Consider the following 14,965-nt stretch of genomic DNA (forward strand, 5'->3'; position numbering starts at 1 on the left):
ATACAAAGTTAGTCCTGTTATTGAAGGGCCAGATAGAGCCTATTAACATGGAAACTCGGTTTCAGGTGATAATTCATGGCCACTGGTCCAGTTATCGTGCTGTCATAGTTCCTGCTCCCCTCCGCACATCTATCTCCACTGCATCTTTATGTGCTATTTCCGAATTCACAGTCCTGTTAAGATGAACCCCTGGTTACTAACAGCATAACCCATAATCTTTTTTTTAACAACAAACCTAACAGCAGAAGCCTGTAGATTATACTCCTCCAGCACCCATGGTACATATTTTGGATGTACAAATATGTATGGTTAATATGATTAAACAGGCCATGGTTTGTTTCTGTCCCCTCCTTGCCACCCAGTTTCACGTTATGTGTTGACCTTATTGAAAACCACTGCAGAGACTGATAATGTATTTTGAGCACTGAGAACTCGTCTAAGTGTTTTATATGCATTCTTTATTTATTCTTCACAATGATCTCTTGAGGTGGGTGCTGTTATTATCTCCACTGGACAGATGAGGAAACAGAGACTCAGAGAGGTGAGAGACTTGCAAAGTCAGGCAGCTGTGGATGCAGGTTGAAACCCAGGGAGTCTGGCTCTCCAGTGCATAACCACTGTGCCACCCAGTCTCTCACGCTGCACTCACGTGTTCCTCTCCTGCCTTGGAGGAAGCCCATTCTCTGTTCGTTTGTAATACCAACAACAAAGGGAAGCTTGTGTGCCCAGGGCAGATCAGATTACAGAGAACCAGCTTCCTTTGTGCAACCTAATTGTTGAGACTGAATGCTGGACCCTTAAGAGTTTCATTGCATTTTCTTTTGGTAAAAGGCATCAATTATTGTTTTCTGCCCCCTGGGAACCATCTAAAAAGCAGCCAAATTAAGTCTGCTTTTATTTTAACCATCTAGCTTTGTCAAATATAACATATGATTCAAAGAAAATTGACTAAGTGTATATGCCACCAACGCTGATTTTGGCTCAAGATACTTCAATAACTCGAATTGACACCTATCAATTTTATCATATCAATTCTATTGATATCAATAATTAGACTTGATACAGCCCAGAGTGTTGAAATAGTCGTTCTTTTGCATTTCTTATTACAGCCCAATTAAACAATTAAATGCTTCTTATTAAACCCAACAAAACATCTTCATTTAAAGCTCAGGGGCTTGGCGTTTCAGGTTTAAATCTTCTTATTCACTCTCCTCCCCCTTCCCAGCAGTCACTGTGAGTCATTCCTGCCACGGGTGTAGTGACAGTTGCTTAACAATAGCAAGTACACAAGACCCTGAGATGAGTAGGCTTAAAAGGACCTCCATTCTCAACTTTGTTTCACACTTCCGTTGGCCTTCTCTGGTAGTGGACAAAAATTCAACTTAATTAAATCTAAGGTGTGACATGGCATCATTTTAAAAGGCTTAGATCTTAATAACACCTGTCAACCTGACCTCTGATCTGAAAACTCAGCTTTTCTATCACAGAGATCCATGCCTCCCCCATGATCAGCATCCCCGACTAGAGTTCGTCACCATACAATCGAGGAACCTACATTGACACATCATTATCACCCAAAGTCACAGTTTACATAAGGGTTCATTCTTGGTGGTGTCCGTCCTATGGGTTTGGACAAATGTATGATGACATGTATCCACCATTATAGCATCATACAGAATAGTTTCACTGCCCTAAAAATCCTCTATGCTCTGCCTTATTCATCCCTCTCTCTTCGCTACCCCCTAGCAACCACTGATCTTTTTACTGTCTCCATGGTTTTGCCTTTTCCAGAATGTCATATAGTTGGAATCATACAGTATGTAACCATATAAAGAGATTTTATTTTAAATACGGAAAACCTTACATAATAAATCATGAAATAACCGAGTGTATCATCTGAGTTGATCTGCATGCTGAGTGTCACCACTCTTTTTTTGTCTAGCCAACTTGAAGATTGTATCCACAAAGTGATTCAGTCCCTACCCAGATCCACCCTGTTAACTCCCAATTAGCATCTTTTCCCCCCTATGCCGCTTTTCAATTTTTCCTGAAGTACTTCTTCAATTAGCAAGTCAACCCAGTTGTCTTCCTCAAAACAAGCTATTAGAAGCCAGAAATCCTTTCTATCCTGCTAACTTCCACTTTGCTGCTAGAGGCAAATCTGTTTGTTTCCCCTGAACCAAATGACTTCATATTCCATTCGTGTGACCACCAGCAAAAATAAAGTTTAAACAAGCAAGTGTGGATATATACTCTCAGAATACTTGATCCAAAGTTTGAACGCTAACAGTACACTTTGTAGAATCAAAATTAGGGCCTTCAAGATAACCTAGACCGTGTTAGGACATCTTCATGCCTGGTGAAAGTTGAAATTGGGAGAACCTCAAAAGGCCAACAGTTTGCCAACTGTGATGAACATGGTATGTTGAGTTCTTCCTGTGTGTTAAGCTCTTAACATGCTCTGTGTCACTGAATCAGCACCACGGCCCTGTGAACTGCGGGACTCTTGTCTACGCTTTACCCCCACATCCGGCAGACTATGAGATCTCCTGGGTGGAATGGCTCTGCCCTCAGTCCGGGCCTCTGGTCATCAAGGGCTGGGTGACTTGGGCTCACTCTTCATCCCTGACCCGGTCTGAAGGAGAGCTTTGGCAAACCTCTATGCTAGAAAGACGAGTCTAGGGGGGCCTGGAAACCAGGCTATGTAGCCCCTTCCGTATTTGGAATCTTGGAAGTTGACAGCTGGTCTGCTGATTCCACAGGGAAGCCTTTCTGTGCTGGGCATGCAGTTCCATGTGGGAGAGTCCTCTTAGCCTCTTCTGGAGGCCTCTTGCCCTGCCCCAGCTCTAAGCACAGACAGGACAACCTTGCCTTTCCTTCTGGGCTTCGCATAAGGATCTCCTGGGCTTCAGATTTTGCAGAAATTTTGGCCTATGGCTCTGATTCACTTTCTGCCTTTCTCTTTCTCCCATCTGGAGAATGTGGGAGAGAACCTCTATCCCCACAGAAGGAGTTAGAACATTTCTCTCGTTCTCCCTAATTATGCTTTCACTTTAACAATACGGCTTGCTGTGTGCTGGGCACTGAGGTTTACACGCATTATGTTACCTGTTCTCACCACAACCCTGTGAGAGAGGAACTATCATTATGCCCCTTTTGTGGATGAGGGAACTGAGACTCAGAGAGGTTAAGTAACTTGCCCAAGATCACACAGCAAGCACATGATAGAGTCAGGCTTTGAACTCATGATTACAGAGCTGAGCTTGTACCTACTATGATTTTGCAATTCAAATTAGATATAAACTTCCAGCTCCTCAGACTCGGTTGGTATCATAATCTCATTCTTGTATTGAAGAGCTTGTCAGGATACCTGCCATGTTGTAAAGATAAGGATGCTGACGTTAACCTCCTTTTTTAACCTGGCCGCATCCAAATTTCCCTCAAAATCCTACTCCTGAGTGGGTAACAGCCTTGGAAGTGCAGGTGGATGGTGTCTGCCCAGCGTTTCTGGACCTGATTACAACAGCATCCTGATGGCCTCCCCCAGGGCAGGCCAGGCCCAGCACAGGAAGGCCCAAATATTTAGAAGATTCTGATTTAATTGGTCTGGAGTGTGGCCCAAGCATCAGCTTCTAAAAGCTCCGCATGGTGTTCTAATGTGCAGCCTGGAGAAACAGGAGCTCAGTGCAAGCAGGCAAGGCAAGCCCAAGAAAGGATGGGAGAGGGGAGGAGCCCGAATCTGCCTTGAAACTTAGAGTTGAGCTGATCTAAGGTACCCTCTGCGGGTCTTCAGAGGGACTGGGTGCAGCCCAAGCGGGAGACGGCCCCAGAGAGCGGGGCAACCCTCAAAGAGGTGGAATCCTAAACTGGAGGAGGGTACACACCTTGCAGCAGATCAGCACCCAGTCGGGTACCCAGCCTTGTCTGTAAGGCCTCTCCCTAGTGTGATGGGTGTGGGACCGGAGGAGCAGAGGGGCTCGAGGTGCCCCTCAGCTGACAGTGTGCACACATGCCTTTAACTTGCCTCTCTACCCCTCTCCCATGTCGACCCCGGCTCGCTGCACCTTCCCAATCCTTTTCTCCAAAATTAGTGTTCGGGGACCCTGTGAGCCCCACTGTCTCTCTGTTTTAGATGCAGCCTCTGAGTTCATCGAGTGAGAATCTTTTCCCGCTCCCTGTGTGTCAGTCAAGCTTGCAGCTCCCACGGTGCTCGATGGTTTGCTCCTCTTCCCTCTCCTCCTCCTCTTCCAACCTTGTATGGGTGTGGTTAAGCACATCATCCGCCACAGCACTGTGTGTTCAAGATCCATGCAAGACATTTTTTTTAGACCTAAGTTCTAGGGGAAGCTTATTTTTCTCCTCAAAAAATGATTTCCCTTATAGAAAATAGGAACTTTTATTATTTTTCATGTATCTCTGGCTGCTTTGGCCTCTAGGAAGCTGAGAGTACACACTATATTTAGTATATATATACATGAATATATACATGTATATACATATATATACACAATACATATGCATACGCGCTACATGCTGTGTAATCACTCTATCCAGCTTTATTGAGGTATGATTTACATACCATAAAATCTGCTTGTTTATGTTATATAATCTTGAATGCTACCTCCAATTCTTTGTGAAATATGGGTTGGATATAGTCGTAGGTAAATTAAACAATGCTGAGGCCTAAGTATCTGAAGATCTTTGGTAACCTCGCTCTAGAGTTTTTTAGCTACTTGCCCCCCACTCAGATCTTTTCATTCATTTATTCAACAGATACTGAGTGAGTGTCTACTAGGTGCTAGATGTTGGGGATGTAACAGAGAGCAAGCCAAACAAAATAGCTGCTCTCACAGAGCTTACATTCTAAGAAGAGAGGAAAATAAACAAATAGAGATTACTATGCTGCCAGGGGTAGTAAGTGCTGTGAAGAAAAAAAAAATAGCGGAAGCCAATGGGGAGCAACAGAGGTGACTGCAGTTTTAGAGACGGTGGTCAGGGAGGACCTCTGCAAGCAGGTCACACTGGACAAGGTAAGGGAGAAAACTGTTGAGCATATCTGGGGGAAGCATCCTGCAGGCAGGACAAACGGGATGCAGCAATCCCAAGAGATAGGATTCAGTGCTAAGTGCAGCGGGAAGACGGAGGAAGATCCAAGGAAGTCTGCGTGACACGAGCCCACTTGAGCTTTAAAGCACTGTTGGGCGCTGTGGAGGACACAGTGTACGTGGAGGTTGGGAGAAGTAAAGTGGAAGCAGAGAATTAGTTAGGAGGCAATTGCAGGAGACCAGGTTAGAGACCGTGGGGCTTAGAGCAGGAAGGAGGGTGGATGTGGTATGTATTTTGAAAGTAGAGCTGACAAAACTTGTTGATGTGTTGGATGAGAGATGTAAGAGAAAGGAATTAAGGGAGGCTCCATTTGGCTTTGGACTTCTGGTGGGTGTCTGTTGAAGTTGGGGGAGTGGGGAAGGGGTCTTGGGCCCCTGACTGTCTCTGCCTTCTCTCATTAGTCAGCAAATGAACACACAGTTCCCTCAGCGCAGATCTCCTTAGCCACTTGAGGACTGGAAATTGGTACAAGGATCACAAGCAGTCCCCTGGCTTGTTCTCTGAAAAGATGAAGTTGCTGATAACCACTGTGGTGGGCAGACTTGTCTCCCCCCAGAATTTATGTTCAAGTCCTAACTTCCCGGACCTGTGAATGCGGCCCTATTTGGACATAGGGTCTTTGCAGATGTAATCAAGTTAAGATGAGGTCATACTGGATTAGGGTGGGCCCCAATCCAATGACTGGAGACCTCATAAGAGAGGAAGAGTGGACACAGACACAGAGACCCAGGGAAGAAGCTCATGTGAAGACAGAGGCGGAGATTGGAGTGATGCATCTGCAAGCCAAGGAGTGCCAACGGTCGCTGGCAGCCAGCTGAAGCTGGGAGAGAGGCGTGGATCAGAGCCTCCCAAAGGAACCAGCCCTGTCCACATCTTGATTTTGGACTTCTGGTCGCCAGAACCGTAGAGAATAAATTCCTAACCCTAACCCTGTTGTCTTATGCCACCCAATTTCTGGTTCCTTCCTCTGGCAGCCCTCAGAAATGAGTACAAACAGCGGGTTTTGAGCACTCATCATTTGCCTGGCACAGGACTGAGTCAAGGTGTGTGCTTTGCACACTTTATCCCACAAAGTTCCCTCAGTACCACCAAAAGCTTGGTATTGTTGGTGTCCCTATTTTACAGATGAGGAAATGAAGGCTTGGGAAAGGTAAGTGAATTTCCCGAGGTCATGCAGCTAGTATGTGGAGGAACTTGGACGTGTACCAGGGCTTCTAGCTCTAAAATCAGTGCCCTAACCATTATGCAACACTGTCCCTTGGCCAAGAGCTTAGATTTCAGGCACATTTCACCATGTGGATTCGCCAGGAAAGTTCACCACAACAAACTTTCCACCCGGGAGTCCCTGGGCTGCTTTCCTCCATGTTATCTGCTGTCACTGGAGTGTTGCTATTTATCACATCTCTCCCAGAAGATTCTTGGGTAACAGATGTGGCTTGGAATTTGATAAGAACGTCACTTCAACACATCCTCTCAATCTGTTTGGAATCCTCACCCTGGAGATGGAGGGACAGCTGAGCAAACAGCCCACGCCCTCTATGTTGGTATGAACTCCAGGGAAAGCTCCAGAAACTGCCTGAGACAATTCATAAAAGATCGTTTCCACTTGAAAGAACATTTTAGAACATGGCCATCACCGCCATAGCCGGTGCTTTGGCTATTTTTCTGCCATTTCTCTGTCCTGTGCCAAGGCTTCAGGGCCCCGGTGGAGGAAGTAGGATCTTCTCAAGCCACTTATGATTGGAAGCAGGGCCATGTGTGTTCTGTTTATGGCTGTATCATCAGGACCAGGCATCGTGCCTAGCACAGAATTCCCCATAGAACTTGTGGAGCGCAGGATGAACTGGAATGGTGACTGCAGCACTCACTCACACCAGGCTCATCTTGCTAAGTGAATGAACGGTTCGTTAATGGTTGTATAAGAAACGGAGAAAGGGAATGACTGTTCTGTCCTTGGCCATGAATAGCCCACCGGGTCCCAAGCCTCAACAGCTGGAATGGGTGAGAAAGGGAGGAATAAGGCCAGGATCTGGAACCAAATTCGAAACACCCCAGCAATAATTTGCAGACAGAGCAGCCTCACAATGCACCACTTGGTATTTAGGGCTCAGAGAATCAGATAGGGTGTGGTTAAAAGCATGGATGTAGGAGACAGGTGACCTAGGAAGTGTCACTTTGTGGTGGAGTGACTTTGGCCAGGTCACCTAACATCTCTAAGAACCTAGCTTCCTCATCTGTAAATTGGGAATATAGTAGTGGTACCTACCCTACATAGTGGTGTGGAAGGTAAATGAGTCAATGCACAGCGTAAGTAAGAAGTGGGAGTGGCTGTCCTGTCAACCCCAAGCCAGCCACCTCCCCTCATGTGCTGGGCCTCCCTCCCAGCATTGCCCTTTCTCTCCCCAGTACAAACATTGGGCCATCCCCTTTGAACGAACATCGACTCCTCTTTGTGCAGTCACCCTGCTCAGCACCGGTGCTGCTCTGGCTGCTGGGTCTCTCAGATTCTGCAGGAGAGTCATTCGCTGTGTCTCAGACGTTTTGAGTTGGAACCTGGAATTTGAGTTCTAGAGCTTGAGTGCTTACTTCCTGCAGTAATTCTAGGCCAAGCTTTATGCATGCAGGGAATTTAATCCTAAGGGAGTACAGTTCTCTTCCTTTGGGCTGGAAGATGCCTCCCCCATCTCCACCTTGCTAGTCCTGTTGATACTTCAGGTCTCAGCCTAACTGTCACTTCCTCAGGGCATCTTTTGCTGACCCACCAATCAGGTTGAGTCCTCCCTGTAAACATTTGCAGAGCACCGTGCCCTTCTCTTTCAGGGGTTTACTCGTGACTCAATTAGGTATTATTTGTGCTGGAGTGTAAGCTTCATGAGGGCAGGGGCCTTGTCATTCTGCATCCCCAGTGCCTAACTTAGTGCCTGGCACATCCTAGACACTTACCTAATGCTTCCTGAATGAATGGATGAGCTGACAAGCCTTCCAGGTCCTGGATTAGACTAGGAAAGGTGATACAATTGGAAGGCAGAATGAATTTCATCTCCATTGCCCCTCTCAATTGAAGCCTTTTTTCTAAAATAAATTGATTGAAAAATGTGTGCACAGCGAAACCCAAGAATTAAACAAACCGAGGTACAGGGCCACACGTGACAACGCTGGTTTGCATTAGTGCACATAGGAACTTAGATGTCCATTCTGCATACCAGGTCATCCCCAAACTCAGAGGTTTCAAACGACAATCGTATGTTGTCTCTCACGGTCTCCAAGGGTCAGGAAATTGGGAATGCGCGCTGGTCGATTGTGGTTCAGGCTTTCTCTTATGGTGGCCGGGGCTGGGCCAGTGTGGCTCCACCTGGTGCTGTCTGGGCACCAAGCTCTTCATGTAATCTCCGGGCTCCTCCGTGAAGTCTCATTCTGTGGACTTGTTAGCACCATGGCCTCAGGGCTCCAAAGGCACGTGTCCCAAGAGAAACTGATAGAAGCTACTGCCTCAGAAGTCACACAAGATCACTTCCACTATATTCTCTTTGCTGAGTCAGTCACAAAGACCTGCCCAGGTCAAGGGGAGAGGGCTTAGACTCTGCCTCTTGATTGAGGAGTATTAAATATTTGTAGATATGATATTTTTTTTTATTGAGGTAACATTGCTTTAGAACATTATGTAAGTTTCAAGTGTACATCATTATGTTTTGATTTCTGTGTAGATTACATCATGTTCACCACCCAAAGACTAATTACCATCTGTCCCCATACACAAATGCCCTCCTCCCACCTCACTTCCCTTCTGGTAACAACCAATCTAATCTCTGTTGCTATGTGTTTGTTGTTGTTCTTGCTCTCATCTTCTACCTTCTACTTATGAGTGAGATCATAGATTATTTGGCTTTCTCTATCTGACTTATTTCACTTAGCCTAATGCCCTCAGGGTCCATCCATGTTGTCCCAGATGGCAAGATTTCATCTTTTTTATGGCTGAGTAGTATTCCATTGTGTGTATGTACTACATCTTCTTTATTCATTTGTCCCTTGATGCGCATCTAGGTTGCTGCCAAGTCTTGGCTATTGTGAATAATGCTGAAATAAACATGGGGGTGCATATATTTTTATGCATTTCTGTTTTCATGTGCTTTGGATAAATACCCAGCAGTGGAAAAATTGGATCATATGGTAGTTCTATTCTTAAGTTTTTGAAGAATCTCCATACTGTTTTCCATAGTGGCTGCACCAGTTTACCTCACCAGCAGTGTAGGAGAGTTCTTTTCTCTGCACGTCCTCTCCAATGCTTGTTGTTTCTTCTCTTTTTAATTAGAGCCATTCTCACAGGTGTGAGGTGATAACTTGTTGTAGTTTTGATTTGCGTTTCCCTGATAATTAGTGATGTTGAGCATCTTTTTGTGTGCCTGTTGGCCATCTGTATATCTTCTTTGGAGAAATCCCTGTTCAGATCTTTTGCCCATTTTTTAGTTGGGCTATTTGTTTCTTTGTTTTTAAGATGTATGAGTTCTTTATATATTTTGGAGATTAACCTCTTATCAGATAGATGATTTGCAAATATCTTCTCCCAGTTGTTAGGTTGTCTTTTCATTTTGTTGTACAGAAGCTCTTTAGGCTGATGTGGTCCCATTTGTTTATTTTTTCTTTTGTTTCCCTTGCCTGTTAAGACATGGTATTCAAAAAGATACTACTAAGACCGATGTCAAAGAGTGTACTGCCTATGTTTTCTTCTAGAAGTTTCATGGCTTCAGGTCTTACATGCAAGTCTTTAATCCATTTTGGGTTAATTTTTGTGTATGGTGTAAGATAATGGTCTACTTTCATTCTTTTGCATGTGGCTGTCTAGTTTTCCCAACACCACTTATTGAAGAGACTTTCCTTTCACTGTTGTATGTTCTTGGCTCCCTTGTCAAAAATCAGCAGTCCATAGATGCATGGGTTTATTTCTGGGCTCTCAATTCTGTTGTAGACATCTTTTGAAACCACCACAGAATATCACTTCCTTCATGACATGGGGAAAGCTCTCAAATAGTTCTCTAAGAGGGGGCAGAGAGATTCCTACCAAAAAGGAAAGCTTCATTAAAATATTAAGAAGCAAAAGAAAGTTCCCTTCTCACCCCACATGAATGACTGCTGAGAGAGTCTCAGGAAAATCAAGATCGAAGGATTCTGTTGTACCTGTGGACACTTCCTAACCACCGCATTAAATGAATCAGTTTTAAGAGCACCTCATACTTCCTCAGAACAACAAATTTAGTGATTAGAATGAAGGGGAGGGGAGGTGCTTGTTAAAATGCAGACTCCCAGGCCACCGCCCAGAGCTTCTGGATGCGAGAAGGTGCTTGGAATCTGTATTGTAAACAAGTGCCCCCATGTGCTTCTGATACAGGCAAGAGGCTCTGTCCTTACACAGCGTGGAATTTGCCTTGTTTTAGGTCACGTCCTGACCTAATGCTATTTGGCTTCCTGAAATTTTTATTTTTATTAAGAATTTGAGATACCCGGGTAATAATTTTGTCTTACAGGATCTCTAAGAAACAGAAATCCATTCACCCTAATATAAATAAAAATGGTAACTTTATTGGAGGGATATGGAGGTTTCTAATAGGAAACAGCCAAGCCTCATGAGAGATTGGAACCAGGAACTGGAAAGCAAGGCCTCTGCTCATTCTCTGACCTTTTTTTCTCCCCTGCACGTGTGTTTCATTCGTCTCTGCCTGTGTGTGGTAGAAAAGGACCACTCTAGGCAGCTCTGTGTGTTTCTCTATTCAGTGGCCCAGGACTGACTGCTTGGAGTGTCTCAATTCCAAATTTTAGGAGAGAGAATCTGATTGGCTCAGCTTAGATCAGTTATCTACCTCTGATCCAATCATCTAGGGCCAGGTGGGTCCACTGACCAGTCAGAGGGTTCTTCTAATAAGGAGTTGGAATAAATGAAAGAGATGGTAGAGTTCATCTCCAAATTAAACTGCAGCCACTTTTGATAGGATAGTCACTCTTATTTTTCCTCATCTTTCTTGAAACACAAGTTCTAGAACAGGGTGCCTGGCCCACCATATATTTTTGTAAATAAAGTTTTATTGGAACACAGCTAATCGTTGTGTATCGTCTATGGCTGCGTTAGTGCTACAATGGTGGAGTGAAGTAGTTGATACCGAGATTTCCCAAAAAGCCTATAATGTTTACTATTTGGACCTTTACAGAAAAAGTTTGCCGACCCCTGCTCTAGAATTTAATTCAGTTCTATATCTAAATTGTTATCTATGTTTCATGTGCGTCAGTTCTATTTCCCTCCAACCAATATAAGAGAATTTCCCAAACTTGGCACATTTGCATACCACTCGCGTGATGTTAGAAGTGCCATCTGGCACTGGCTTGTTCTTCCCTCTACCCATGTGGTTAGGACAGGGCAAGGCACTGAGAATCTTTATACAACCTTGTTGATCGACTAAAAAACCTATCTTTACAAATGCAACAGAATTTCCTAAGGTGTGAACCCCTCTCCTTGATGATTTGCAAGATGATTTTAGTTTAGTCCTTGAGTTTTTTTTAGGTGGTACATAGACGTGATATTACATAAAAGTAAATCACATCAAGATATCCATTATTCTCTCTTTATGTTTTCTTTTTGTGTTTCTAATTACTCGAACAAGAAAGTCTCATTTGATGGCAATATGCCACTAATAGTTCTCTAATATTTGCTAATATCATTTTTTCCTTTAACAAGGAGAAAACGCAGGGCCTGGCTCAGAACCTTCAGCAGTGAGCAGTATCGAGGTAGAATTTCCTGCACTGCTTTGCTTTTATTTATTTTTATGTTTGTCTTCCATTTATGGCTAGTGATCCTGGCTTGCCATTAATAGTGGTGATATAAAGTTTCCTTTTCAGATAAGTTTAGTTAAGTAAAAAAATGACTGGATTTTTAAAATACTAAGCAAGTACCAGTTTAGGTGGTAGGAAAAGATGGGAAAAGGCACATGACTGATTGGTTGAAGTTTGGAAAAGCCTGTGTCAAAGTCACTGACAGGGCTACCAAGCAATCCTGGTGCCCAGAGGAGGGAGTGACCCCTTTGGTCTAAGTGGATCACTGAAAGTTATCAGCTGGGCTGGACACTGCAGGCAGTGGGAACAGAACATTCAAAGGAAGAGAAAGAGGAGGATGTGGTTATGGAATTGTGTGGCTTGCAGGTACCAGTGAAGGACTTTAAGCATTCGAGGAGCATGTTCAGGTCTGCATTTTTACAGCAATCATTAGCTCAAGCAGGTTAATCTCTCTGAGCCTCAGATTGCTTATCTGTAGAATGGGGATAATTGAAACAGATGTAGGATGTCCGCCCGTGCTGCTGGTGCATGGGGAATTCCCAGCCATCTGTCCTGCTTCTCCCCAGGCAGGGCACTAAGATGTCCTACCATGACTGCGTCAGCATTCAAGGTGCCCAGCGCCCCTCCCCTGTGTTCACAAGCAGTGTGTGAGTGTGGCAGGTGTAGGGGGTGTTACAAGTATTCAGGATTGTGAGGTGGTGCCTTGACCCGTCTGATGGGTCTGTGGGGCTGTCCACAAGCAAAGAAAGCACAGCCTGAGCATCTGTTGTACTCTGGGGTCCTCTCAGCTGCAGGTTCTTCTCGCTCCCAATCCCTGGCCCTCTCCCCATTTGCCTTCTGGCCACATCACCTCGCTGCCCCCTCCCTGCACTTGCCCCAGCCTTCTCTGGAATCTGGGAGCAGAGCACCCAACTCCACCTGACTCTTTACATCTTAGGACGGTGGCTCCCTGGAGTCACTGTTTCTGCCTTGGTGAGGGCTGGGGAAGGGAAACGGCTCTTGGGTACCAGCGAGAGAACAGAAGGAAATGGGAAATAAACTAAGACACACGTTCCAGCACTTTGAGCCCTACCCTGCAGCGTGGGCTGGTGGGTCTGCTGTGAGGACTGAGTAAATGCCAGCAGGTGAGACCTGCTCAGCTTGGCAGCTCCTATTTCTACTGTGGGGCTGAAGAGAAAAAGGTTGAGAAAGTCCTGTTGCTGTGGAAGCGGATGCCAGGAAACTTTCTTCCTAAGAGTTCTAAAGTCCTGAGTCTGCAGTGCCCGGGCCCCCCCCCCCCGGCTGTGACAAGCCAGAAGATGGTGAGAGCAGGAGACGGGGCCTCTGCGTGAGCCAGGGAGCTCGGCTGGAAGCTTCTGTGCATGAGTCCAGTCAGACCTCTGACCTTTAGGATAAGGGCCGAGTGGAGCGGGCTGTGCTGCCCTTCCTCCTTGAGCCTCCCTCCGTGCATCACTTCCTCTGACCCCAGGCCTCTGTTGCATTCTCTGGTCCTCCAGCTGAGTCAGATGTGAGCACTTTGTTTCCTCAGCCACCTAACCTCCTGGAGGATTCTTCTGGAGCTCTGGGCAGGTGGAGCATTTACAGGCAGAGACTTTGCAGTCCGGTAGACCGGAGTTCAAATCCTGCCTCTGTTCCTAACTGAATTCATGCTGTGACAGGTTGCTTACCCTCCCTGAGCCTCTGTTCTCTATAAAATAGGATTCTTAATGGTTCCTACCCACTAGGTCTTATGCAAAGTAAATGAGAAATAATACATGAAAACCACTCGTTGTCTGGCACATTGATATGTGCTCAAAAATATTGTGGTGATTGATAATATTATCTACAAAATATCCTATATAGTGCATGCAATAAATATTTCAATATGATTGCTTCTTCCTCCAGGAAGCCTTCCCAGAAGCCCCCAGGCCAGGCTGGGTCTTGTGCAAGTAGTCCTACCCTGTGCTTCCTAAGTGGCTTCTTGAGAATGGTACCTGCTGGTCACTGTTCCCTCTGGCATAGTCACAACCAGTGAAAATAATGATATCACAAGCACACCAATTTACATGCCCTGATTGTGACCACAGCTGCGTGGAAAGAACCCCCAGGACAACAGGAGAGGATGTTAAAATGTTGCGTTAATCATCCCTGTAATTAATGTCTGAAGTCTTCCTTCCTCTTTGGAGTGCAGGGTCAGAGAACGTGCCTGCTTGTTTTTTGCTGTATCCCCAGTGCCTAGCAGGATCCTAATGAATATTAAATAGTTGAATGAATAGGGAACAAGTGCCCCAAATTCAGTTTTATCAGGAATTCACTGATTCTCTCATTCAGCAGATCTTTATTAAACATCTACCATGTGCCAGGCACTATTCCAGGCTCCTGGGTTACACCTGTGAACAAAACAAGCAAAGATGCTTGCCCCCGTGGGGTTTATGTTCTAACCATGTTGGTTGGGCATTGATACATATCCCAAAGGGATCGGTACTGGATCATTGCTCTTGGAACCATCCTCTCTTCACTAGGTTCAGCCATTCCAAGTGTGAGGTCTGTCAAAACTTCGCCTATTGTTTCCGTGTCAACAGAGGGCGTCTGGACAAAGCTTGGAGTGGATTTGAAGGAACATCAGCCACCCGTGGCTTTCCCTCGGGCCCCTTCCAACTATCCTGACATCCTTGCTCTCTTTCCAGGTCATGCTCTCAGAGCGAAAGGGCACAGATGAGCTCTATGCTGTGAAGATCCTCAAGAAGGATGTGGTGATCCAAGATGACGATGTGGAATGCACGATGGTGGAGAAGCGGGTGCTGGCCCTGCCCGGGAAGCCGCCGTTCCTGACCCAGCTGCACTCCTGCTTTCAGACCATGGTAACTGGCATGCAGGCCTCGCCACTCCACCTCCAGGGTTTCACCAGGATTTGGGCAAAGCTATCCCAGCAGCACCCACCCCAAAGGAACCCCTGGGCTCTCCCATTCTAGACGGGAAGATTTGGGGCCTGGGAAGCCTGCTGAGAGTTTCTGAGGTTGCTGTTGAGAAGTGCTCTCCTCTGAGGCAGATGCTGTTTCAACAA

At 45.6% G+C, this 14,965-nt stretch overlaps 1 protein-coding gene across 2 annotated transcripts in view; it reads left to right on the forward strand.

Annotated features, from left to right (window-relative positions):
* Nucleotides 1-14,965, forward strand: part of PRKCB (protein kinase C beta) — a 304,110-nt gene that overhangs the window by 232,835 nt on the left and 56,310 nt on the right. For both annotated transcript variants that reach the window (XM_046668250.1, XM_046668249.1), the window contains exon 10: nt 14,589-14,762. In XM_046668250.1, coding sequence (XP_046524206.1) covers nt 14,589-14,762 — 174 coding nt within the window. The remainder of the gene's footprint in view (nt 1-14,588; nt 14,763-14,965) is intronic.

This window comes from Equus quagga, chromosome 7 (assembly GCF_021613505.1).
Source record: "Equus quagga isolate Etosha38 chromosome 7, UCLA_HA_Equagga_1.0, whole genome shotgun sequence".
Classification (NCBI taxonomy): domain Eukaryota; kingdom Metazoa; phylum Chordata; class Mammalia; order Perissodactyla; family Equidae; genus Equus; species Equus quagga.